At 38.1% G+C, this 27,406-nt stretch overlaps 2 protein-coding genes across 3 annotated transcripts; one reads left to right on the top strand and one right to left on the bottom strand.

Moving 5' to 3' along the window:
* Positions 1–1,298: 1,298 nt before the first annotated feature.
* LOC121912261 (cytochrome c) lies at positions 1,299–5,849 on the top strand. Of its 2 annotated transcripts, none has more exons than XM_042434440.1 (3): positions 1,299–1,425; positions 3,177–3,351; positions 4,408–5,849. In XM_042434440.1, the coding sequence occupies exons 2-3, from the start codon at positions 3,183–3,185 to the stop codon at positions 4,551–4,553; spliced, it is 315 nt and encodes a 104-aa protein (XP_042290374.1). In that variant the 5' UTR covers positions 1,299–1,425; positions 3,177–3,182; the 3' UTR covers positions 4,554–5,849. The 2 variants fall into 2 exon arrangements, with proteins under 2 accessions (XP_042290374.1, XP_042290375.1); XM_042434441.1 differs by lacking the exon at positions 1,299–1,425 and adding an exon at positions 1,856–2,593.
* Positions 5,850–10,803: 4,954 nt separating this feature from the next.
* LOC121911783 (gap junction alpha-5 protein-like) lies at positions 10,804–24,096 on the bottom strand. Its single transcript, XM_042433625.1, has 7 exons — positions 23,726–24,096; positions 20,286–20,423; positions 19,656–19,820; positions 18,179–18,469; positions 16,852–16,917; positions 16,583–16,731; positions 10,804–13,863 (listed from the first exon to the last, which is right to left on the bottom strand). The coding sequence occupies exons 2-7, from the start codon at positions 20,352–20,354 to the stop codon at positions 13,404–13,406; spliced, it is 1,200 nt and encodes a 399-aa protein (XP_042289559.1). The 5' UTR covers positions 20,355–20,423; positions 23,726–24,096; the 3' UTR covers positions 10,804–13,403.
* Positions 24,097–27,406: the final 3,310 nt, after the last annotated feature.

Consider the following 27,406-nt stretch of genomic DNA (forward strand, 5'->3'; position numbering starts at 1 on the left):
TTCTTTGAAAGCTGCAGGAAACTGTCTGACTTGACTGCAGTTTTTTGTCACCGCCCCCTGCTGCTGCCGCCTGATCTTGTCCACTTTCCAGGAGAGGCGCAGTTCACCTCGAACTTGCCTGTTGAATGACCCTGTTAAGGACAAACTTCCTTCCCTTCCCTTCCCATTCACTGCCAGCATGTTCAATGTCTAGTTGATACAATTTTTAAAAATTTTTTTCCAACAATCTGCAACTGCATTAAGAAAATGACAGTAACAGGTTGTGAAGCAAAGTCTATTTATTACTCTACAGCACTAAACAGAATTATATGACAGAGTTATGGTAGTACAAAAAAATCTACCAAGTCACCCCAGTTGAACTTGAAAACTGAAGGTGCCTTTGAGTTTGTGTTGTCAACTTTAAAGAGCAGCTCAAGACGTTCCTGTGTAGACTTGCATTTGTTTATGTTTATTTAATTCAATCTCTTATATTATGTCTTTATTTCAAGTCCTCCTAATGTATTTTTATGTTAGTACATTGAGACGTCTACTCTAGGTGAAATGCTTTATGTACGAACTTTTACTTTACTATTACTAAAGTACTACTTCACATTTAGTATTATTGAACTACTATAAGATAGACTATAGTTAAAATATTCCCTCTGCCTGTTTTTAAAGGCTAGTTACAGTTAGGCCTGAATGCTAGTTGTCTGAAGTTATTGTTTGTGAAATGTGAATGAATGTCTCTGCTGACTTGACCATCTCATTCATATTAAGGATAATTTATCCACCCATTTAAAAAGTTTAAATGTTTTATGCCAACAGTTATATCCAAAACACAAAGACCCCAACCTAAAGGGATATTTTGTTGGAACTGGAATATAATTGAAAGTTTCTGTACAGCTAAAATGATGTTATCTACAATAATAGTAAAGAAATGTACATTTGATGTAGGTATGTATCTCCTTATAAGGCTACTCCAGCAGGTGCTTTTTGTCCCAGTGTGGATGCTAGGGAATGCGACCAGATGCGGGGCAGTACCAAAACAGACTTTTCGCCTCACTTCCTTGGATCCTTGTCTCCTTCCCTACGTAGCAAACAAATAACCGGCGACCTTGTATGATAGATATTTGAGGTATGAAAGGTTGTCAGTGTGTATATGTGCCTTTCATCCGGGAAAACAAACACTTTAAGTTGAAACAAGTTAACAACTATAAGATTTGAATATCAGGAGAGGACACATCTCTTTGTAGAAATGAGACTGGATGGGACTACGTCACGATTAAGAGGAAATCGCCCGGCACGTGATTGGACGGTGACGTCAAAAGCCGGTGCCTCTAAAGTGAAGTGACCTTCTTTACGACCGACAGAAACTGTTCATCGGCCTGGAGAGGCGGTTGTAACCCACCCCTGAGTGATTTTAATCCGTCGCATTTTCATCAAAAGGTACATTTTATTCTTCATATTGAAATGTTAAAGCAAGTAGAGAGTGTGTTTGCGATTTTTATTGTTCAAAAATGATGCTTAAATTAGAACCGGAGAGATAAAAAGGGAGATGCTGATAACGTTAGCGCCCATTGTGGTGAATAGCGCGGTTGCGCTTTTTGCGTAAACTCAAGGGCTTTATTAACCTAGCCTGTTATTCAGTGGTAATGCAGTAATTACGTTATTGATTGAATAGATTTTCTAATGTATATATAAGATCGCCAGGTGTTGCTAGTAATCTGTGGAAAGGTGGCAGTTTAAGGTTGAAGGCGTTAATCTGACACCGACATTGAAGCATCCTTGACAGCCAACCCCAGCAGCGGGGATATACAGGCCAAGATAACCGCGGATTTTATCTCACAGTACCTTATCAAATAAAAAAAACCCAAAACAAAAACAAAACAAAACGTGAGCGTAAATACAACAATAGTTGCTGTGCCTGCATATGAAAGCTGCTTTTAGTTTTTTATGGTGGGAAGTAGGCTACTGAATATCATTGATTTGCTTCATTTGAAGGAGAATGAAAAGTGGCCGTTAATAAAATGACCGTTAGCTGCGCGTTAGCTGTTTTGTAAATGAACGTTATTTATCTGATTCAAATGCAACTGAAACTTGCGCTTAAATCAATTACTAACGCCACGTCTGTCAGTCTTGTCTGCACTGCAGTCACGTTAGGTCACGTTCGGTCAGTCTAACCGCTCGTCTTCCCAGGGTGTTGCACCGAAAATTGATACCCCTCTTAATCTATTCCCCCTAAGGACTTTAAAAGTTTGATTACGACTTTATTTCAAGCAAAAATAAGCATCTTAACAGTGAAAGTGTTCACTCTTCTCAGATGGAAGTCAAGCTGATTTTGCAGTAATTGGCTTTAACACCGCTAACGCTTCCTCATCGGTAATTTGAGAGCAGAATCAGGAACGGAGACACATTTTTTCATAACACCCACCAGTCTTCTGCTCAGTCTAGTACATGAAAGTTAACGTTAGCTCATTTAAACTCTTGTATAGGCTTAACTGTAACAGCGACACATTAAATCTGTTCTGTGATTAACTTAACGCAAACGGTATTTACTCTGAAAGATGGCCGCTTTTCTTCCGTTGTAACCCCGGGCTGCGAGACGTTATTAACGGTAATATAACGTTTAACCGCTAGGCTAACAGGTTCGATGAGCGCTGTTTTCTTGTCAGGTTACCTTCAAATGACCTCAGCAGGAGTTTGCCAGGACACAGAGGGGAAATGTCATAACTAGTCTGAAAGCAAAGTAAAGAAAGAAAGCGGTGCTACAGGCGCAGACAAAGTTATCACCTTAAACGACCTTCACAAGATGGCGCCGGTCAAACTTGTCATAACCAACGTCTATGAATAGAAGCAGTTTTATTTATGGATCGAAATTCATACATGTATCTTTACCGTTGTCAGTAATTAATTTAGAATAACTACGTACTGTAAACTTCCTCTTTCCTCTCCCATTAATCATCTCATGACCCCTCAATGACCCCTTGGACTGTATATACTGTACATAAAGTAGTTGAAACTAGCTCCATCTCCAGCAGCTACAACAGTAACATGCTGCTCTAACACTGATGCTTCACTATTAATAATGTAATGGTGTCATACATAATTATATATCAGTCAGAGGGACCAAACTGCTACTTTTACTGCAATACTTAAACTACATCAAACTTTTTCTCTCTGCCTGTGTGTTTCTCCAGCTGACTATGGGAGACGTTGCAAAGGGAAAGAAGACTTTTGTCCAGAAGTGTGCTCAGTGCCACACAGTAGAGAACGGGGGCAAGCACAAGGTGGGCCCCAACCTCTGGGGTCTGTTCGGACGTAAGACCGGGCAGGCGGAGGGCTACTCGTACACGGACGCCAACAAGAGCAAAGGTCAGTTCAGTGGTACTCAGATGTGCCTCCTACTTGATATAAAATTAAGATGGGAGCAGGGCTACAAAATTAGCACCTTCCGAATGCAGGTAAAATATGGAAGCGGCTTCACTCAGCAGCCAACAAAACAATGGCTGGTAAAATTTGAGCTGACATAAAAATATTTGACATATTCTGAGTGGTAATAGTACACAACTACAAAGTGAGGAATGTCTCTAAAATAAAATGAAGCTAGAATGAAGCTAGTGCAAAGCAGAGATAGTTAAATTAAGATATAACTACCCCTTACAAAAATGCATACATGATTAGTCAGTTAATCGATTGGTTTCCATCTATTTGATTAATCACCAACTATTGTGATAATCGATTAATCATTCTGAGTCATTTTTATAAGGAAAAAAGTCATAATTCTTTGATTGCAGCTCCTTAAATGTGAATATTTCTGGTTTCTTTAGTCTTCTGACAGTAAACTGAATGTCTTTGGGTTGTGGACAAGACATTTGAGGACGTCATTGTAGGCTTGATGATCAACTTTTTTTTTTTGGACATTTTATCAACCAAACAACTACTCGATTGAACAAGAAAATAATAGACAGATTCATCGATAATGAAAATAAGTTGCAGCCCTGTAAATGATACATTCCATACATTATTTAAAATGTGTCAAATAAAACTGAACTTTATGTTCAAGGCTGCAACTAATGATTATTGTCTTCAAATATTTTTCTAACCAGCAGTTCAAAAACTCAAAGATCTTCTATTTACATAATAAGATAAGATACTGAAACAGAAAAGTCACATAATCCTCACATTTGAGATTCTGAACTTAGCAAATCTTTACAATTGTGGTTGCTATATGACTTAAATTATGAATCAGTTATAAAAATTATAGTTGAATAGTTTTTTATCCATAAATTGAGCAACTAATCATCTCAGCACATTATCAGTTCTATACATAAAGCTTTGAAAGGTTGCGTACAGGTGGAACTTTGACCCCTATTATCTGACTGTGTAATCTATCTAATCTCTCATCACTGATCACATGTCTTTTCTCAGGTATCGTGTGGAACGACAACACCTTGATGGAGTACCTGGAGAACCCCAAGAAGTACATTCCTGGAACCAAAATGATCTTCGCCGGCATCAAGAAGAAGGGAGAGCGCCAAGACCTCGTCGCATACCTTAAATCAGCAACATCATGAAGTTGACATAAATATCAGAATATTTAATGTCATTTTATTGTGTTTTTTTTGTTTATGTTTAGGCTTGCACTTGCTAATTATATGATTTTATGTTTAGACATTTGTACGAAGGTTAATTTATGTCGTCCGGAGGTTTGAAAAATGGTACTTCTTGTGAGCTGTTCACAGAAAGCTCCGCTTTCTTTTAAAGGTCAAGGTGCGAGCAAACGTACAAGTGGCCAAACATAAAACTACAGTCATCATCTTTTTTTTGTTTGTTTCTGTTTTTTGACTCAAATAAGGAAAAAAACAAAACAAAAAAAACTAATCACATTATTTAAAAATGCTAGCTTCGATAGGTTGCCTGACCTGTCACTCATTCTGTTTTCCATGACAACACGTGTCTGGCACTTTCTACTAGCCGGACCATCCACCATCAACCTCATTTTTAACTATAACTAAAAAAAAAGTGGTCTAATACCCATGAAATCAGTGAAACAGGGTGGAAATCTTGAGATTTTTTGGTGGTTAACTGGTACTGACACTGAATAAGCCCTCAGTTTTCATCCTAACTGGAGTTTCTGAGCTGTTTTTAGGAGTAGCACATGAGCACAGAGTGAATTTTCAGCACTGCTCTTCAAGATTACCACAGATCTTTTCTCTCCTGTCTATCCTTATATCTTACCAGTCAGAAACTACAATTTTCCATGAATGCTTTGGGAATTTAGGTGCAGACTGAACATTTTGTCCTCTTAAACTTCTGGATAAAACCTCTTGTTGCGTTCCAGATCTCCTGACGGAGCCTTATCTGTCAGATTACTGAAGCAGCCCCTCTATGCTCCTCTTTTTACTCCCCTGCTAGTCATCAGACTCTATATTGAGTTTTTTAAAAAGTTGTGCTAAGAGTGAAACACTGTTATCTGCCTCCTTTTATAGCTACAGGGTATAAATATGTACCAATGCCTTGAAAAACACCACCATGCTGAGATCCCAGCTGGCATCCAATCGCCAATGCTGAACAATGTTCTAGAGGTATTGATCTTATAGAAAAAACTTATCAATCGCACCACCTGGGGTGAAGGAAGATTTTGTTATTTACCTGGTTTCACAGGCCTGAAAGAGTATGTTTTAACTTATTTTACTGTAATCCGACATAGTGAAGCTGTAAAATATTGTCACGGGGCTGCTTTGCTGTCAGTATAGGCGCAGCAATATACTGTATGCACATAAATTATAATATAATGTGGTAGCTATGTTGTGTGGTTGTGGACAGGATGGTTGAAGGATCAATAAAAAGAAAACGTCCAGAAATGTAAACATGGCTGGTGTGTCTTCATTTCAAGGTGTTGATTTTTGTTTTTTTGTTTTTTTTCATCTAACTTCTGGCAAGATCAGACAAATTCTCTCAGCGACAGTTTAACAGAAGCTCATATTTTGGTATTTATTTATTACTAAGTGATTGTTCTTTAATGGTAAGAACACAGAAGCCAAAAAAAAAAAACTACATAAATAACTGGTAAAAGCTGAGCTACAAGTTTTATGTATTAGTGAGGAATAAGCAGACAACTTTGCTGCATTTATCTTATTAAACTTCTAGTTACATTTATTTGTAATTTAAACTGTAAAACATGCAGTTGGAAAAACTGGCAAAATGTCCAACAAATCATTAGAACATCAAGTAAAAAACATGAAATATGTAAAGTGGTGTGTTAAAACCTGAAGGCAATAATGGTTTAAATATGTTCAAAGTGCAAATCACTGACTGAAAGTGACTTTTATGGCTTTTTGTGTCTCAGTCAGCTTTGTTAAACTTCCTCATTTTTGACCTGTAAATATAAGATTTGTGTCTGTGGTGAAGCAAATCTGATCTCGTGATTCTTTAAACAGAACAAATCTTAAAATGTTTACTGTCTAAATAATGTCTGAATAGTCGAGAGAAGATTAAATCTCTACTACTAACCAGTCAAAGTGGCTTTTTCTGCCCTCTGTCCTGTGTGAATACAATCAGCAAAAAACTGATTTCATCACTTCTGGCTGAGTTGGACTTTACTCCGAGGGCCACACTCAATCATATACTGACTATGTTATATAATCCTCCGCTGCTCATGAAGTCTTTCTAGGAACTGAGCCAGCTGAGGGCGGCCTGAGTCCTGCTGCATGTCGTGTTTCTTGTTGGTCAAAGGTCAGTTTGCATTAGAGACATGACTGGATCTGTCCTCAAACAACCTGCCTGCTTACGGAAGCAGGAGGACATTTAAACTCAGGAGGATATAATTAAGATAAACAGCTGTTGAGGATTATTCAATTCTATCCTGATTTTATACATCTACAGTTACTATACCCGTTTTTTTCCATATTGAACATATTTTACACATGATCAGTATCTAAATGTAACTTTTAGAGCTTTATTGAAATTGATTGATGCCATAATGTGCATGGAAAAGGTAATTGTTTATTAGTTTATCACATTTTTAATGCAGCTAATGGTTCTCACATTCATTTCTAAATGTTTCTTCCTTCTCTGGTATCTTTTCCACCTGTGTAATGTAAAGAAAGGTGAGGCACATAACTGCTCCAAGGACGGACTCATAAGTGTTTAGTGACATCTAGTGGTCATACTGGTGAGTTATACAATAAAAAAAGCATTTTGTAACTCTGACACCTTTTGTAATGAAGGACAGAAGAATGCAGGTCTTATAACTGGCATATCAGGAAATAGGACCCAGAGGCAATTTAGTAATAATAGTAATTAATTTTAATCCTTGTTGCACAACATGTTCTTTCTTTTCATATGAGAATAAATCACTTTTAAATAAGCCAAATAAACACAGAGAATGAATATGTACATGTAAATTATTTCAATTGGAACGAGCTCTAAACCTGTAAGCTTTTTACTGATTTCCTTACAGACAAAGGGGGTCATTAAGAGGAGCATCTTAGTGAGTAATTACATGTACAAGGAAGAAGGAAATGTTTTTAAAATAAATACATCTGAAAAGACGTTGATACCGATGAAATTGTCATCTTGTATCAAGAGGGAGTCATTTGAGTAAAGTTTGCATAGAAGAAGAAAATCCTTAAAACCAATCTACAGACTATCATAGATGACATCTAGAGGCTGCAGGAGGAGAAGACTGACTGCAGGAGGTTGGAGACTGGAGGAGCAGAGGAAGAGGAAGATCTGGGTCAGAGGAAGGTGGAGACATTATCAGGTTTACAGCAGCAGTCAGGTGTCAGACCCCCCCAGTCGGGAATCCGGTGATCCCTGCTGGTCGAAGTGGGTGTTTCACAACAGTGAAATGCATGTAACCAAGGACAAAAGCAAAGTGATGTAATTGAACTAATTACCAAACAAAAACCTTTAAAGTTATACAACATAAACAGTAATATGTGTTTTACATCGTGAGCTGTGGCAGTTTGGTTGGCAGGATAGAAAACTACAACATGTAATTGGACATTATTGTACATCTATTGACACGGAAATGGGATTTAATCTGATAAATTTCCAGGTGCGTCAAAGGAACCAAAGTTTTGTAACGTCGTATGACTCAGATTTGAAACAACATGTGCTTGTGGTGTCAGGCACGGTACTCCAGGGCCTCCCTTTAAAGATATAAATACAGCTGACATATGACCCAAATGCAGGATTATGGGTGGCAAACAGCTGTGTGTGTGTGTGTGTGTGTGTGTGTGTGTGTGTGTGTGTGTGTTCTCAGTGGCTCACAAGACTGATAGCACAGTTGGCAAAGACCATGCAGAGACCTCAGTGTACATCTGAGTTCACGTGAGGTGTTACGAGGCCAAAATATTATTGTCACAGGTTTTTTTCAGGGTTAAAATGGGAAAGGTCAGTGCTGCTTTGTTCCCCCAGGCGGTCTGACTACTGAATGAAGATAATAAAACCTCTGACTCTTTTTTTAATGACAATATTTGCACAAATTCATGCACCTTGTGTCCACAAGCCACTCCCAGTATTCACTCCCATTAATTACAGGATGTATTTCACGTGTACATGACAAATGAAAACCTTGAAACTTGAACCTGAATTAGCTGAATCAGTGTGCTTCAATCCAAATACACACATATGTCACAGTCTTCACTTTAAAGAAAGCAGCATCAGTTTGTTGTTTTAGATGAGGTAGGATGTTCTTGTATGTGTGTCCGTACTATTGTTATTCACTGCAGTGAATAATTAATTCATTAAATATGTCTGTATTTCTGTCAACCTGGTGTTGATGTTTCATTCATGATTCATTTACTACCTGAGGAGAAATGCAGGTTCATTATATTTTCCTTTGTGTTGGTTAAAATGTGTTAAGAGTATTCTGATGATTTAGAGGAACAGGATTTAATACCGCCAGACTATACATACATACATATATATATATGTATATATATAAAGCATGGTGTTGTGTGGTCATTTTAACACTGCAGTTATATATTTCAGCCACCAGAGAGCTCTGTTGTCCACGGTATTGTCCAGTTTTGGCCAAAATCATTTTGCTGAACAGTGTTTTTCAGTGATGGCAGCACAGAAGACTCTTCGTTTCTTTATTTAACTACTAAAATGAGTTATTTTTTTAAAATAAATATTTCTGGCTTTCATTTTCCATTAGCCTATAACTGTCATTTTAAGCTTCTCCAAATTGTACATTTTCCATTTTACTGCATTGTAAATATGTTCCCTTTTATATTGCCATTTTAAATGTAAAAGATCCCCTCCAGACATCTATTACTTATGCTTGAAACAATAAAATATCAATGTCCAAATAAATTTTTTGCCCTTCCTTTACCTTTTTAAGAATGAATCAAAGCCAGACTTTTATTAAAGGACAGGTTCACAGTTTTTCAAGTCAGTCTACAAACAACAGTCACGAACCCAAATGAACATTGAAACAGGTTTTTCTTGCTGTAATCATTCCTCCTGTTCCTACTAGCTATTAAAAGATGTGTGTGTGTCTGTGCAAAAATGTATTTAAAAGTTTACCTGAAGCTAATATGAAGCTTCAGTCGTCCAAATGAGTCAAATCAAATAGATATCTTTCAACGGTACAGTCTTTTTAGTGCCAAAGTTCCTCTTTTTGTTACTATACTTCCACTGCAGCTCAACAGAGAAATCGATTTATGTGCCATTTTCTATATGTAAAATGTTTATGTTATTTTTTTTATCTTACCTTATTGTTGTGAGTAATTGCAGGTGAGCATTAGTCGTCAAATTTAAAACACCTGCTGTGACATCACTGGATGGGGAGTGGCCAGAATCGCAGCATGCATCAAAGTTTGAAACTACAGAGAGCAGGTTTGTTAGGTTATGTGATTCAGCACCAGTCTGCCTTTCAACATGACGGACAGTGTTATTTATGAACTAATATAATGGTGCATAACTGTGATTTATCTGAAGTTGTTAAACTGGAGCGTCAGAGTCTTTCTGGCTGTGAAGCAGGATTGTGGTCTGAACATGGCTGCCATGCACCGACGGGTGAAGATAAAACCCCCTTCAGTGTTTCTGTTCCCAAACATTCCTGATATATTCGGATGACCCCCCTGGGAATTTTCCCATCAGTCCCTGTTCCAAACTGGACTTTTTCCATGGGAACCAGGCAGGATTTTTTTTTGTTTTGTTTGCCCCTTTCTCTAACTATACACTGTTTCTCAGAAGCCTGTCTGTCTACTGTCTGTCTACTGAATGTCTCTTATGTGCATCTCTGTCGGTCAGAAATTAAATTCTAAGTATCTTCAGGTGATGTAAGGTATCACAGGCACGTTTTTTTCCATAATGTGTGTGCACGGATTATAAATTCATACCCTCGAACTTCACAAATCACTTAGTTTGTTACCTCAAACAAGTGTTGAATTGTTGTAGCAGTGAAGACTGAAGTTACAGGCTGTTGTAGTTTTAGAGCGTTATGTTTAAATATAGAGGTGCCCATGAAATACATAATGAATCCCAAGTAATCCATAAAGCACAGTTTTGATGCTGCAATGGTTAGTTTTAGCAATGTGAGCAAATGCTTTGTTTTTTCGCCATCTATCTTTAGCTGTTGGCTGCACATGTGTCAATGCGTGATGCAAAATAAACCAAGTTTTCAGATTGTAGATAATCTTCTGGCTTGACCGCTGTCTTGTGTGGATTTTGGACCGAGATGCAGGGAAATACTTGAGGTTTTGATATTTTAAATATGATGTTGTGTTTCTGCTCCGTTAATCATGTCACACAAGTGATTGATTTGAGAAAATAATTTATTTGAAGTTACAAATTGCTAATTCATATCCATTTAGCCTCCTCACTGAACCTGCACCTTCATCAAACAAACACTGTGAATGAACTTGGTTTGAAGTGTTACTGAGCAAAAGCAAAAGTAGCTTTGTAAATTGTGCTTTTAGAGACTTTTCCACATATATCACATAACATAATATCACAAAGAAAAAAAACCTGCAGGGACGATGCACCAGCAGTTCAAGCAGTGACAAAAGTACTTTACATTAAGGCAGCTGTTTGATTAAATACATATTAGCAATAGGTTTCAACTTTCAACAACAACAACCTGCAGAGGTACAACGAGTCCAGAGAGTTGCTGCATGTTGGAAATCAAACTGGTGAGTACTTCCAGGCTAATGTGTTTCTTTGTTCTGTTTCCACCCTATAAACAACACTGTGAATGTTATCTGTGTGTTGCAGCATTTAGAGAAAGAACAGACTAACAGTGCCAAGTTTTTGCAAAGTTTTTTTTTTTAAAACTTGTGTAACATTCACATTATTAAACTGGAATAATAAATACAAAACTAATGCATAAGAAATATTCAACAATTTTAAATCACACTGATCACTTGATAATATGTAGTCTGCTGTGCTGTTAAGCGACTGTACAGTCTATATTTCAGATTATAGAGATTGTTGTCCACTGTGCTCATAGCCAGAATGAGATATTGCCACAATACAATAAAGTATAGAGACTCACCGCTGGTCATCCAAACTGACTACAGTGTCTCACACACAATGCAGTGTACGCATGGTGAAAATATTCCGGTGGCAAGACGCCATCTGATGCATTTAAGCTTCACATTCTCATCCACTGATGAAATGGTTTGGACTAACGTCTCTATCAACCAGACACTCCTGCAGTTAAAACTTAAACAAGCTCGAGACGGGTTAGACTCTTAGGATATACAGCAGCCTATGAGTGACAAACAAAAGTTTTCTTTGGTATCAGTTTCACAGAATTATGGCAGTTTTTGTTTGCGGAACGTTGAAGTCGACGCTCTCAGACGAGTGAGCGGAGTTTCAACAGTTTCCGCAGGTATAACGCAAGGTCGCTGGAGGCATCTAATGGCTCCGAACACCTTCAGTGTCGTAACTACCACAGATATAAGGCTCAGTTGTTAATTTCCTGGGTAGATTCAAGGGCTGTAAACCATCAGAACAACCACTAAATAACAGGCATTGCTACAGCTTGTCAACAGTAGAACAAAACTAGACGAAGGATAGAAGTTATCCAGTTAGTTTTTGACCACCTAAACCTTTATAATCTATTAATATAGAAGAAATGTTTGCTTAAAGTTGCAGCATCTGACTCATATTTGTCATTTCTGCCCCGGTATGCTATGATGTGAACCTCTTACATCAACTATGAGCTGCGATCAGAAGACGTTTGAGAAAGAGAAACGGATTATGCGGCCGTATAAAGTTGAAAACTTCTCATAAAGTAAAAGTGAATCTTTGGCATTACTGTACATTTACCATCAATTCGAGTGACGCATTTGGCAACAAGGCACTTAGGTTGAGTACACTTAAAACATGATGGCGGATTCAGCTTGTTAGACTGCTGTACTTCCTTCAAACTTCAAATATTTAAAACAGTGTTTCTCAATTTTTTTTATATCAAAGGACCCCTAAACTGAAACAAAAGTCTGAGAAATGCTTGTTCACTTGTGTTTAGTCTTTCTGCTCATACAGGTTTCCTGTAAGGGGACTTTAATTCCCTGACCTGCTTAACCCTTTAAGAGAAGAAGGAGTGTACTTCCCCTTTAAACTGTCTGTGTGTAATATCAGTCAGTTCCAAAGAAGGGAATGTCTACTTCTTTATCAACCTCATTAACAATATGCCTCTTGAGAGGATGAATTTGATTAATATCATTGTAGAAATTGAGTAGAATTGAGAACCATTTGGCTCCGAATGAGGGGAGATCGATGCCAACTGGGTCAAAGTGGCACTAATTCCAGAGACTCTCCCTGTTTGGCCTCAGACAGCAGGTTAAAGGGTATAAAAGCTTTTGGAAGACAGCGAATGGGTTGGTCTGTTTTTCTCTCTCCAGGAAAATGGAGGCAGGCCAATGTTCTGGTTTTTCCTACTAATTACATGCAGAGGACCCCAAATGACAAACAATTATTGTGTGCGTATCCAGAGCCTGATATATCTCATTCCTCTGTGCCGTAGACCTCTGCTACTGTCACCCAAAAACTATTAAAAACACGTCAATGAGCCAAAGCGCTGCGCTGCGTGACATGATCTTTGTCCCCGAAGAGCTGTAGTTTTTTTTAGAGTTGACTCCAAAGACCAATAACAGTGTCAAGTTTGCACATTCAAAACGCATCAACACACTCTGCTGCGAATCTGACGAGCTTCAGTCCGGTCGGTGTCTTTGTGTCAGCCGCCAGGAATTTAAAGTCATCTTCAAGTTCTCCATTTGTGTCTTTTTTTAAGGCCACCATATATCTAAAGAAGCGATTTGTTTTAATGACAGTGAGAACAAAACAGACAGGATTAAATGGAGGTTTTGTGTAGTGATATGTATCATTTGCATGTGTTATTGTGAATAAAAAGGTCATACATGTGTGTGAGTAGTTAAATCTGTCAGTTTCTGCCTTATTTTCTAAACGGCGAGGTCGTCAGCTCTCGTTCGGCTGCTTGTTCCGCTGGTTCTGCTTAATCTGCGTTTGTCTTTCTGATAGAGCCCTCCATTTTGGATCTGAGGGCAGCTGATCTCCCTGCTCCCAGGGTTGTAGCAGCCAATGTCGGCCCTCAGGTATTCGTCGTCTTGGATCTGACCGTTGCCGGTCTTCTGCCATGCGGGCGAGTAGGAGTTCATCTGGAGGAAATTTTCGTCTTCCGCAGAGGAGGCCATTTTGTGCTTCTCGGTGGCCATGTTGTCTGAGTTTTGTTGGTCAGCTAAGCGGTGGTTGGGGAAAGGGAGCGACAGGAAGTGTGAGGAGCCAGTCACACATTGGTTGAAATCTGGAGGCGGCGTTGATGGTGGCGGAGGAGACAGAGAGAGCTGCCGAGCCGGCAAAGCATTGGCGGGAGTGACGGTCCTCCTGGAGAAGAGTAATCGCCTGCAACAAAGAGGTTCATACAATTTTTACCATAAAGAATTAGATTAATAGTGAATATGAACGGTGAAAGAGGTTTTCCTCGCTGTAATCATTCCTCCTGTTCATACCGGCTGTTAAAAGATCCTTCAAATGTGCTTTCAATGTAAATGATGGAGGCCAAAATCCACAGTGTGTCCACACAGTCATTTTGTGCAAAAATGCATTTAAAAGTTGATGTGAAGCTTATATGAGGCTTCAGCAGTCTGAGTTAGTCATATCAAGTGGATATCTGCCACATTTACAGTCTTTTTAGCATCAAATTCCCATTTTGTGTTTCCCTGTTAAGCTGTGGTGGAAGTATGGTAACAAAAAGAGGGACTTTGGCACTAAAAAGACTAACGTTGAAAGATATTCACTTGATTTGACTCATTTGGACACCGAAGCTTCATATTAGCTTCAGATAAACTTTTAAATACATTTATGCACAGAAGGAGGACTGTGGATTTTGTCCCTCATCACTCACATTGTAAGTGCATTATGAAGAGATCTTTTAATAGCTAGTAGGAACAGGAGGAATGATTATGGCAAGAAAAACCTGTTTCAATATTCATTTGGAGACTGTAGAACCCATATGTGAGGCTGATATTAAGTTATGAAAGTATTTGAAGTTGGCTAATCATACTCAGAAGACGTGGGCAGTCACGTCTCAGGTCAGCTGACAGTTTGGTCTTAAAGGTTATTGACAGGAAGTAAAAGCTGAATCACTGAAGGCTTAAAATAGTTACTTGTAACTGTAGGAAATGTACTTCTAAAGATGTTGCAAGAGCTTTGTTTTTTTATCCTATTTGAAAAAACTAATACAAAGAGCCTCTCTACCTAAATAAGCAATACAAATCCTTATATTTCTATAGCCTACACATGAATACCTTTCACTGCTTACTAATAAGGTGAACCTAAAACACCATAACATAACCATATCCTCTTCCTTAAACTAGAAGCATGTGACAAAGTAATAATCAGAATTAACCCTTTATAAAAGTTCACTCACTCTGGTTTTGCATCTTTAAACTTTCATAAAATTGGGGGACTCACAAGACAAGAGACACATTAAAGTCCACTTCCTCTCAAAAATGAGTTTAGCTTATTGTTACTTCACTTGGATGTTTGAGCTTCACTGTGCAGAGTCTGTTTTCACATTCATATGCTGAAGGTGCTCACGTCTCACCTTAACTGTGAGTTAAAGACGTATGTACATACGAACAAGATTTGTGACATCACAACTAGTCTGGAGCCAATCATGGTCCAGTATTCAATTTGTACAAGTGTGATGTTGAAACTGACAATGTGCAGCCAGTGAGAATAGACTAACTTATGTAAGTAAGAGACATCTTGTGTCCAGCTCAAAGATGATTTTTTCTTAGTGAGGGAGTAGTTATGCTTTTAATTTAACCAGTTATTATTCAAAACGTTGTGCTTTGAGCTTGTATCACAGGTTTTACAGTCTTTGCAGTCTCCAAATCCAAGCTGCGATAACCCTGATGACTCCTCATGATGAGTAAATTTACCTTCATATGTAAAACCAGTGGAGTTCAACTTTGCTTAAAAATTGCACATTGTTTACGACTGACAGCATAAATTTTAAGATTTATTTCCTCCCATTTAAATGTAGCCTCAGTTCTCATCTGTTTCAATCAAGTTTAAAAATCAACTCGAACATTTATATCACCTATTGTAAAAAAGGACTGATGACAGAGGTGTTGCACTGGTTTCCAGATAAGGTTAAACACTGCAGGTGTGCGGTCAGACACAAAGAGCACGAGATGAATCAATGGATCCCATCCAATTAATAGTTTATTGTGAAGTTTGAATATTGACGATGACTGATAACTTATTTTCTATATTCACACAGTCAAACAAAGGATTCACACCTGAACCTTGTCCTCTTTTATGGGCTGCTCACTTCCTCCTCCCTCCTGCACCGGCAGGTTAACCCTTTCAGTCTCGCTCTTCTCAACATCTATGTTTTCATTTTTCGATTGAAATAGAATTATTTTTGCTTGGCTGGGAGAGGAAAAAGGTCTGCTGGTGCTTTCAAATAAACAATTCAGCCACCAAGTTGAACAAAAGGCTGTTTTGTTGTAAAACTTTATAATTATAATAAACTTTATAATAATATATAATTTATAATTTTAGATTGCTGTTCAGCAGCAGATATTAGGTCTTGCATTTCAAAGCTTCATTTAACTAACAGACAACAAACAATGATGAATTTTGACTGATAAATATGTCACTAAGTTGGATTATTTATGTCAGATTTGTATCAAAAGTACAAGTTGATTTCCATAAGGTAAAAGCACAATCTGAAACTAATGGATGTCTGGAAAATAGTAATAGTAGTAGTAGTAATAGTAATATACTACTATATATACTATACTTGTGTTCTGTAAGTTGTGCTGACGATGGCTCTTTGACTGAAATGTTCACTTTTTGTCCCATTTTTCACCGCATCGTTTTTTGCAGATAGATTCTTTTGCATCTTCTACTTTTTCATCAGCATGCAGGAAATCTTTTTTTATGAAATGTGTCTGGAAAATAGGAAATTACTCTAAAAATCCAGATGCAAATTGACGACATCCAGAAACAGCACCCCTGGTTGGTTTTATTAGTTTGACATATAATGACAGACGACACACTTATTCTTAAACTAACTGCAGTCATGTTGGTAATATGCAGTTCCCACCTGCAGCAGTGTCTCCATGCCAGGTGATACAGTTCCAGGACACTGAGGACCAGAGAGACCCCCGACACAGCCAACATAAACACTATGAAGACATTTTTCTCTGTTGGTCTGGAGACATAACAGTTGACTGGATGTGGACACGGCCTGGCCTGAGAGAGAGAGAGAGAGAGCAGAGAGAAAACGACTGTAGGTCTGAATACGATGTTTTATAAATTCATTTTAAAATAATGTTTTGATATATATATATATATATATATATTTTTTTTTACCTGGCAGACATACAGAGGATTGAGGAAGATCCCATATAGGAAGTACTGGAGACAAAGAAACACCACCTGTATGGAGACCAGTCACAGTGAGCTACATTCATTTATAGTTTTATACACATGTTTACAGGTTTTTTTTCATTGCCTCTTTCTTTTACTTCCCTTCTCTATTTACCTCAGTTTCTGTCAGAATACTTTGGTTCAAATATGACGTCATTATATTAAAATGTTATATAATATCCTGTATTGTCATATATAATTGAATATTCGATTAGAAGATAAGATTATACATCATTTTACATTCATTTGAATTTAAACAGTTTAAATTCAAAGGGAGGAACCTCTTTTCATCTTAAATCTACAGATAAACAGATTAAAAATACTGATACTGTGGCTACTACTATGATTATTTTTATTGGACATAAAAAATATTAATTAAAATCTATTTTATAGGACCAGTGGGCTGCACAACGTAGAAGCAAACCCCAAAGCTAGAAACTATCTTGGCTTATGCACCAAGTATTTGGTGTTTTTCATTTTTCATTCGACTGATTAGGCGCCATCTTTGAGTCCGGTATCCAGTTCTTATAATGCATTAATGGTCGAGAGTTTCCCATAAGGTTCGTCATCTGGCTAACATGTTAGCAAATGTCTATTTACATCCAGCAGACACAGAGCAACATTAGCAATCATTTTTAGTTGTATATCTTGTAGGGATGTGCAGAGATCCCAGTATTTGTATTTGTATTTGTATTTGTTGAGGCAGCAAAATTATTTGTATCTGTATTTGTATTTGAATAAAAGTGGAAAGAGGCTTAAAAATCCTGTTTTTGTTTTTATTACACTTTTAATTTTAGAAAATTATTATGATTACTGAGCTAAAACTTTACTCATCACCTCATTGCAGCCAGACCTATCTATTTGTACACCCATAACACAGAGACAGCCTAACTTTGTGGAAAGGAGAAGGGGAACAACAGGTTATGGAGAGGCTTTAAGAGCACTTTGCTTGTGTCAGTAGCTCAACTTTATCTCTGGGAAACATCCCCAACAAATACTTTTTAAAATATTTGTATGAAACAAATATTCGTATAAAACCCACTATTTGTGCTTTGCTGAGTAATGTATTTGTATTCAGGCACACCCCTAATATCTTGTCACCTAATGAGTTTAAGTCCAATACTAGTTTTACTTTTAGCCCTGGTTTGGTCCTCACCAACTCTTTAGCTGCTAGATGTTCCCCTTGAACCAAACTGTAAATGAACCACAAAACCAAAACAATGAGCTAAAAGTGGCTAAAAGGTGCAGTGGAGTTAATATTAGTATTCACCTCCATGATGCTTCGTATCAGTATACTCAAAACGTAGGTCTGCAGCAGAGCTCCCCTCAGACGGAGTCGACCCGTTATTGGACTTTCTCTTTTTTCCTTTCCTTCGTCCTTCTCTCCTTTCCTTCCGTGATTCTCTCCTCCTCCTTCTCCCCCTCCCGGGTCCTCCTCTCCCCCTCCCCCGTCTCCCCCTTCCTCCTCTCTGCTCCTCTTCTTCTCCTCTCTGCGGACGATGTGCATGGCGTGGCCCATGTAGATCAGACTGGGAGTGGACACAAACACTATCTGGAGCACCTGGGAAGACATTGGTGAGATTTATAATTAAAAACATTTCAATTAAAAGGTTAGTGAAGCAAAATTAAACCTCATTTTTAGATGTTTTCTTAGGAGTTGTAGGAGTTTCTTTGAATGCATCAGTTTAGTTTAAATATTTCTGGTAGTGTTAATAGTATACACACACTGGCCACCCTATTACCCAATACAACAGCTCTGCCATTAATTCTACTTTTACAAAGCTTATACATTTTCAGTTTTTGTTGACATTGTCAGAAAGGTGATTATTCTGCTTTGTGTTTATTATTGAGGTTGTAGTGGGTGGTGGTGGTGTACTGGAGTGCATTATATTGGAAACTGCTCCTAATATTTTGTCCATCACATTGACATAAAAATAGTAGGAACACTTTTTAAATGTGAAAAATGTGAACATGCTGGTGATACTAGAGGAAAAGTCACTCATTAAAGGGGACATATTATGCTTTTTCTGGTTTTATGTTATTTATATACTGTTATGATGTCAGATGTCGTTGCTAAACATGGTCAAAGTTCCAAAACTTGAGGTTAACGTATGTAAAAATGCTCCCTGCAAGTCAAAAAGTTCTCTGAATGCCTTGTTTTTCTTTTCTTGTTGGCACATCGTCCATGCCCATGTGCTGTCTTTTTGTCCGCTCTCATATTTCGGATCGGATTCTGGCTCGAACATGTACAGATGTCCAGTATTTGAGAAGTTGACGAGTGAAGAACGAGTCTGTTGCATGGTTTGTTGACGTACTCTCTTGAACAGCCTTAAGTTGGCCGTTACGCAACTTCAGGAAATAACAATCAGAGCAGAGTGGGCTCATCGGGAGGTGAGCCTTAAAGAGACAGGAGCTAAATCAGCCTGTTTCAGACAGAGGCTGAACTGAGGGGCTGCATAAAGGGTCAGTATAAGATAAATAAGGAGTTTTTTTGAACTGTAAATCATGCAAAGATATTCCAGTAGAGCCCCTTTATTAAATATATAGGCATGAAAATTTGCATAATATGTCCCTTTAAAATTCATCCTCTGGGAACCATGAAAGTCTGTCCCAAATTTTATGACAATCAATCCTGTAGTGGTTGAGAGATTTCAGTTCTGTATAAAAGCCATGCTGCTAGCCTGCCTAAAAATGGTCAGTGATACTGAAGTGTTTACATCATCATCATCATCATTAAGCTGTCTTACCCAGTATCGTATATGCGCTATAGGGAACGCTTGGTCATAACAGACGTTCTCGCAACCGGGCTGTTCAGTGTCACAGTCAAAATCTTCCTGTTCGTCACCCCACGATGACTCAGCAGCCGTCCCGAGTACCAGGATACGGAAGATAAACAGGATGGTCAGCCACACCTGTGGAGCAAAAAAACACAAAACGGTACATCAAGCACACATGTCAAAGAATATGGGAATAAATATGGTATGCAAATAAGGATAATTTTCAACAATCTTGCTTCAAATATGAAATAACTTCTGTGAAAAAAACATTATTTAATGATTCTTATTTTGAGGGAGATTTTTTAGAATATAGTTTTAGACTTAAACAATTTCTGAAGCATTTCTAAGATGTATTAAAATGTCGCACATGAACATAAACTTAATATCTGTTTATTATAAGAAGACTCAGACACCAGGGTCTGGAATACCCAAAATAAACAGGATGATGTGGAAATATATTGATGTTTAATTTATATTGAGCGTGTGTATATGTCTGAGGAAGTCTGGAAGACTGGTGCCTCGCTGCCCTGGCATGCAACTTGTGTATAAATGTTTGTGTGTGGTTATGTGTGTGTGTGTGTGTGTGTTTTTGTGTGATACCTTGCCAATGGAGGTAGAGTGTTCTTGCACTTCCTCAAGGAAGTTTCCCAGCAGGCTCCAGTCGGCCATAATCAATCACAGCTCAGCACAGATTTCTCAGTACCACTCAGCCGTCACTCAGCAGGTTTCAAGATTCACCTGAGGAACAGAGCGCACGGGTTTCATAGCTGCGACTGGGTCAGGTGGTGCTAGGAACTCATGCCTGCTTTATTTCAACAAAATAAGTTATATAAACACACAAATACTCTGTTCATGTTTATGATTTACATACCAGAAATGTGAAAGAAGCAGAGGGAAACTTAAGGAAAGCTCAAAAAGTAAGTCTTTTTGCTTCATTTTGCAAGTTAATAACTTAAAATATATTTTTGAGAACAGACCAGTGTGACTTGGATTCTCATGCACGAAACTTAGAAATGTTCAGTCATTTGCATCCAAATTAGTTTAAATAGTACAAATAGTTCACAGTAGGGCTGATAAATGTGTTGGATTTGCAATTGTGATATGCTATCAAAGACTCAGGTGCACAGTTTTAATTGGTCTCTGATTGACTGTACATGTTGCAAATAGGGACCCTGAAGTAAAAAGATGATATTGTTGTTAAGTTTTTCATGGCAGCTCAAAATTAGCAAGTAATATTTCGAGAAAATAATCTGCTATTGAACAAACTATTGAAGAATACAGTTTGTGCCTATTGTTTAATGTAATGTCGGTTTTTTGCTATGAGTCCTTTTATCATCTTCACCCCGTGACCCCTCTCTCCACCCCGGCCCCCGACCCCATTAATAAAAACGTCTATGCCCGTGTCTCAGTTTAGCTTCACTCTCGCTTTCCCACACTCCCCCCTCTGTCTGCCTCTGGGGAAGGAAAACTACGTCTACTGTAAACACTGCTGGTACCACACACACACACACACACACACAAACACACAAACAGCCTTTTATTAATGCATTGTATACTACTACTTCTATTTTTTTCTCTGTAAAATACAAACAAGACTAAAAGTTTCACTGTGAACGTAATTTCTCAGGGACAGATTTGATACTGGACCGTGATTGGCTCCGAATTGGTTGTGATGTCAGAAATCAGATTTAAGGTGAGCACAGAGAAACTTTGCCCTCTTGAGCAACTCTGCACATACATCATTCTGCACAGAGAAGCTTGAACATCCGAATGAACAATGAGAGGAAACACATAATTGAGAGGAGGGGTACATTAAACGTCTAATTCACTGCAGCAGAATTAATCACATTGATTTGTTTCATTTTGTCTTTAACCAGGACAAACATCACTGACCATTTCATCTCGCTATAGATGCTGTCTTTTCTCTGTCTATGTCATTTAACTTCAACGTGTACTTTTAACCTTCTTAGCATTCAGTTTCTGAAGTTTATTTCAGGATCTGCGTCGTATAAAAGATGAAGAACTACGATAAGATGAACTTTATCTGCCTGCAGAGAAAAAAGCCATTTAAACCACATCTTAAGAGAACTGGAGAGTCTCGAATCAAAGATACTTTTTAAGTTGTTCTTTTATTTCTTAAATGCCCCTAAGCCTTTAATGCCCCTCCCTTCCTGTTATTGAGAAACCGAAAAACTTTTAAATCACTGTGTGTTTGTGTGTGTGTGTGTGTGTGTGTGTGTATATATACGTATTAGTGTGTGTATTTATGTCTTTCACAAGTGCTCCCTGCATCATTAATAACAATATTACTTCCTTGTATAGACTTTCGCCTGACCTTTGTGTGCATATGTGTGTATGAGTTGGTGTGTATGTGTGTGTGTGTGTCTGTGCCCATTATCCAGCACTCAGTATTGTTCTGCATCCTGTCTTGATAACATGCACACACACACACACACACACACGCGCACACACACACACACACACACACACACACACAATAGGTATACAATAATTAAGGATGGACCACTGACATCACTCAGACCTGAGGATGTTTTTAATCCGATAAAAAATATTTATAACTTACACTATTAATAATCAGCAATGATAAGTATTCATAGGTCAAGAAGATAAAAATGTGAGACATTCATCAAAAACGGGGGAGTTTAGAAACAAAACCGACAAATAAATCAAGTAAGATTGTTCTAAACAAAATTTCTAATTTAATTTAGATGATTTTCATATTTTAAATGTCAACTTTGACATTAAATTACCTGAGTTCAGTGAATTTTCTTCACTTTAAAGCTTTTCAAACCCACCAAAATAAATCAGTTTTTTAAATGTAATTCCTGAAAGTTTATATTTTGGGTTTCAGAAGGTTTTCTGTTTGTTTTATTTATTGTCAATGCATTTTAAAGTGTAATAAATTATAATACAGTGATGAGTTTTACTTTAGATATTATTTGCCAGAATCTTGTTGAAGGAGGGGTTCACAGTTTTTGAAGTCTGTCTTCAATCAACAATCAGGAGCCCAAATAAACACTGACACACATTTTTCTTGCCATAATCATTTCTCCTGTTCACACTGACCATTAGCAGATCTCATAACGCACTTACAATGTAAGCGATGCGGGCCAAAATCCACAGTCCTCCTTCCATGCAAACATTTATTTAAAAGATTATTTGACGCTAATGCGAAGTTTCAGCCGTCCAAATTAATCAAATCTAGTCAATATCTTTACGGTCGTTTAAGTGCTTAATTTCCTCTTTTTGTTATAATCATTCCATTACAGTCGAACAGGAAAACGCTGTCTGAGGAAACACAAAGAAGGAGTTTGATGCTAAAGACTGTAAATGTGGCAGATATCCATTTTATTTGCCTGACTCGGACTGCTGAAACCTCATTTAAGCTTCAGATCAACGTTTAGTTTCATTTTAGCCCAAAACTGTGGATTCTGTCCCCCCAACACTTATATTGTAAGTTCATTATGAAGGTCAGAATGAACAGGAAGAATAATTACAGCCAGCAAAACCTGTTTCAATGTTCATTACACCTGTCTGTCCCTGGCTTCCTGAAGGAAAACTGATTTGGTCTTTTATGCAATATCAGATATCAGAAAGGAACTTCTTTCATGATGACATCAGCTCCTTCCTGACCACAGCGTCACACAGTTTAACCTGTAATTGTTTGCTGTCTTTGCACATTTTATTACTGGGGGGAGGGGGAGTCTTTTACAGTTCCTCGACAGTTTGAATGATACATTGGAGAAATTTCACAAATCTGACTCCAACAGATGTCTGAAAATTCTGTTTCAGAGAAGTTTTCACCCAAACATGAATGAAATGAATCTGATCAGGTGACAAATTGATTCAATGAAGATGCTTGAAATTGGTGAAAGTGAATCTGTAAGTGAATACATGGTGACTTTAGCCTAAAAAGAAAGCTGGAGACCAAGTTGAAGACCTCATGTTATGTTAAATAATCCACCTCACACACACACACACACACACACACACACACACACACATGCACACTTTTTTACCTGATTTAGGATACGTTAGTGGGATGTGCAGATTACAGCCTTGAGCAGAGTGGGTTAACTGGCTGCTCTCCTCTTCCTCTTCCTCTCACCAGTTGTTGCTGAGCGAGGAACTTCTCAGTGACCGGCAACAGGAGACGTTTATATGTGATTTGGTTGCACAGGTCCAGATGTCTTCCAGTGGTCTTACAGTGTATAATAGCGAGTCTCCAGTCTGGAGTGGTGAAGTCCAAGTTTCTGTCTGAACTTGAGGAAGCTTCAGGATCTCAGCAGAGAGTCAGACAGCCAGAGAGATGGATAAATGCAAAGAGAGAGAAAGTTGAACTGAGTCAATTTGAGTTTACAGAGTGACGGTCCAGCAGCAGACAGATCAGAGCACAGTCTGTGTCCAGAGGTCTGAACTGAAAGGAGTGTGAGAGTGTCGTTTGTACCAACCTCCCACCCCGTCCCCCCCCCCCCCCCCCCCCCACCCTCTCTCTCCCTCTCTCTCCCTCTGTGTCTCTCTCTCCATCGTCTACATCTCCAGAGGAAGTCAGCCCGGTGCCTCGCTGCCTGCTATTCAACTCTCATGTATGTGCTTGTGTGTGTTTGTGGTGTCTGGCATCTAAAGGAAGTCAGATATTGTATTAGGACACAATGGCTGCAGGTTCCAGTCCTGCCTTCCTCTTTGTTACTCTATTCTTCTCTATACGTCTCCCTTTGTCTCCCTCGGTCTCTAATCACTGAGCTAATTGCTGTGACTGTGTGAAAACTTAAAATATAAACGCAGTTCCCACTTTCAAACCACACTGTGCGGCTTGAAGACACTCTGTGCCTGAATGTGGTTCATAATTTTCATCCAAGTTCAGCTTGTATTTTAAACAGATTTACAAAAAGTCAGTAAAATAAATTCTTGTGTATTTCTGTCAGCTAGTGTTTCTCTCAAGAGGTGATATGAGCAAATTTTCTGTATCTCTCAGTAAATCATGACAAACATTTTTTTGGCATTTTTGTGGCTTTCTCATTCTTGTTCCTTAATTCCAAAAATCAGCTTCCATCACTCTTCATCACACTTGAGGTATTAAGTTGAATCAACGAGTGTTCAGTCACATTGACAACAACTCACAGTCAGATTTGCTTTACATTTACATTTTCTCAGTTTGTCACATTAACCATAATTTCTGGAGCTGCTAGAACCACTTTGTACAATCACAAAGCTGCTGATAGTGACTTAATTAAGTTAAAAATGTACAGCGGTAGTGAATTACTGATACTGATCTCCATTGTGGTTTGCATTGTTTTCACTGTAACAAAAAGAAACATTCATGACTTATTTTCTTAAAGACACACAGCAAGTTTCCATGATGTATGTTTTCTTAACTCTGGAGAGTTTGGAGAAGTCTTAAACAATGCATGCTGGGAAATCTGCCGATATGCTGATTGTGTTTCTTTAAAAACTTAATTTAACAAGTTTAGTGAAGTCTCAACAGTTCGTTCATTAAACTCATTTCAAGTTGAAGGAATTCAAGTCAGGTGAACTCGTTTCAGAAGTCAGTTTAGAAATGGTCTGAAAATGAAAACTAGACATTTGAAGTTGAATTAACTTGAAATAATAACTTACATATTTAATGTTTGATGTTTTACAGACAGTGTTAATGGGTGGGAAGCCGGTGAGGGATTGCGTCCTTGTTTGATGCGCTGACTGCATGACTTTGGTAATTCCCTCGACTTTTCCTCAGGCATCATCACATTAGTGGTTTTGGTTGAAATGCCTCATGTGGTTCACACATTCATGCTCAGGGTGAAGTGATGATAGCAAAAAACTATCTGGCTCCAAAAAAACAAGATGGCGACGGTCAAAATGCAAACTCGAGTCTTCATAACGGGAGTCTACAAACCAACGGGTGACATCACAGTGGCTATGTCCGTTATATTTATACAGTCTATGGGCGCCAGATAAGAAAACGCTCCTATGTGTTGTTCTGGATTGTGTGGTCAAATGACATATTTGGTTGTTTAATATGGAAGACTTGTTAAAATTTGAATTTGTCTGATACTTTATGTTTATGAACAAATACCTGCAAAAGTGACCTAAAGACATTCCCATCAACCTCAGCTGCACTTTGTGTTCAGTGCTAATTAGCATATGCTAACACCCTTAACTAAGAAGGTGAACATGGTCACAATTATACCTGCTAAATATCAGCATATTAGCATTCAGTAAGTCTCATTTCAGTTCAATGCAAATCTGACTCAGTTCAATTCAATTATGAACGTATTGAAATCCAAGTGCAGTTCAACTCAGGTCACTTAGATTTGAGTTCAGTTAAGAGTCCTTTGTTTGCCTTTAAATAAAGAAACAATATCACCAAAGTTGGTATGACACACACTTTAAGTGGACGTGCCAGATCACAGCCAGTTCATGACTCTGGGATGACACAGAGGTCAAATATTATGACAGAATAAAGCTCCAGGCTTCTTTAATCAGCATGGAAAGTTTTTAGAGGCTATGTGTTTTTTTTTTCCAGAGAACTTGTGATAGTGTCAAATGCGCCCTGGTTTCCTCCGGGGCTTTTATCAGTGTGTGCGTGTGTGTGTGTGTGTGTGTGTGTGTGTGTGTGTGTGTTGTTGTGAAGGGTACAGTTCCCCTTGATTCATCTGAAACAGCGGTTTCACCATGTGACAGTAAAAAACCAGACAGGGAGCAAAACCACACAACCAGAAGCAGTTTAGTTTAAGTTTATTGTTGTATGCTGATCGTTATGCTTGAACTGTGAAGTCGTTTGTCCAAATGAACTGTGACCTCCAATCTCATGAAAGTTATTTAATTAGTCATACAGTGATCGTAGCAATGCTCCTCGAGGTCAAACATGAGCAATAAAACACTGGAAAGCTTCACATGCTTTGAAAGCTCATGTCAGTTTTTAATCTTTGGCTATAAAAAAAAAGCCTTCCTCTTCAACACATGATCTTCATCAAAGCTGAACTTTTCAACAGAGATTTTCACAAAGTCTGCACAACACTACAGGATCGACAAAAGGCTTTATCTTCTGTTCCAAACAGCTTCAGGTGATGGGTCGAACTCACAACCACTTCAATGAAACGTTTTGTGGAAGTTTCTGCCATCCTGACCTGAATTTGGGAGAATTTGATCCAACGAACTCATTGACTCATTTCATTGAACAAGATTTTACAAGATATTTGATGGTGTGTAATTTAAAACAAACACCTCGGAGAAATTTGCCCATTTTCTACTGGTTCAGCACAGTGTAGCAGTGACATTTCACAAAGAATTGTGTATAATTTTGTTTGATTCTGATAGTGACTCTGATTTCTGAGTCTCTTATCAAATTGTCTTTCCAATTCCTACCAAGAACATTATGTGAGTCTGAAAAGAAAAGAAAATATACTGAAAGCATCAGATCGTCACTATCAATGAACGATCTGGAGTTGGATGCACATCACCCGATTCAAGGGGAATCACATCTTAGTTACATTTTAATTTGAACTATTATAAGAAATACATCATGTTTACCATCAGATGTTGATGAGATTTCAAAGCTTTTACATCTCAGCAACTCAGCATCTCAAACAAAACAAAAAATACTGTCTGTCATAGTTTTGTTTTGCTTCTTATCTTGTAAAACTGCGACAAGTACTTTTATATAACATTGATTTTTATGAGCAGTGCCATTATGAGCCTGG

The sequence above is a fragment of the Thunnus maccoyii genome, chromosome 14, assembly GCF_910596095.1.
Source record: "Thunnus maccoyii chromosome 14, fThuMac1.1, whole genome shotgun sequence".
NCBI classification, from domain to species: Eukaryota; Metazoa; Chordata; class Actinopteri; order Scombriformes; family Scombridae; genus Thunnus; species Thunnus maccoyii.

Coding starts and splice junctions, on each gene's coding strand:
- LOC121912261 (XM_042434440.1), top strand. CDS start 3,183: ATGGGAGACGTTGCAAAGGGAAAGAAGACTTTTGTCCAGAAGTGTGCT. Junction 3,352..4,407: donor GGACGCCAACAAGAGCAAAG/GTCAGTTCAGTG, acceptor GTCTTTTCTCAG/GTATCGTGTGGAACGACAAC.
- LOC121911783 (XM_042433625.1), bottom strand. CDS start 20,354: ATGGCCGACTGGAGCCTGCTGGGAAACTTCCTTGAGGAAGTGCAAGAA. Junction 19,821..20,285: donor ACTCTACCTCCATTGGCAAG/GTATCACACAAA, acceptor TTTGCTCCACAG/GTGTGGCTGACCATCCTGTT. Junction 18,470..19,655: donor TAGCGCATATACGATACTGG/GTAAGACAGCTT, acceptor ATGTCTTCCCAG/GTGCTCCAGATAGTGTTTGT.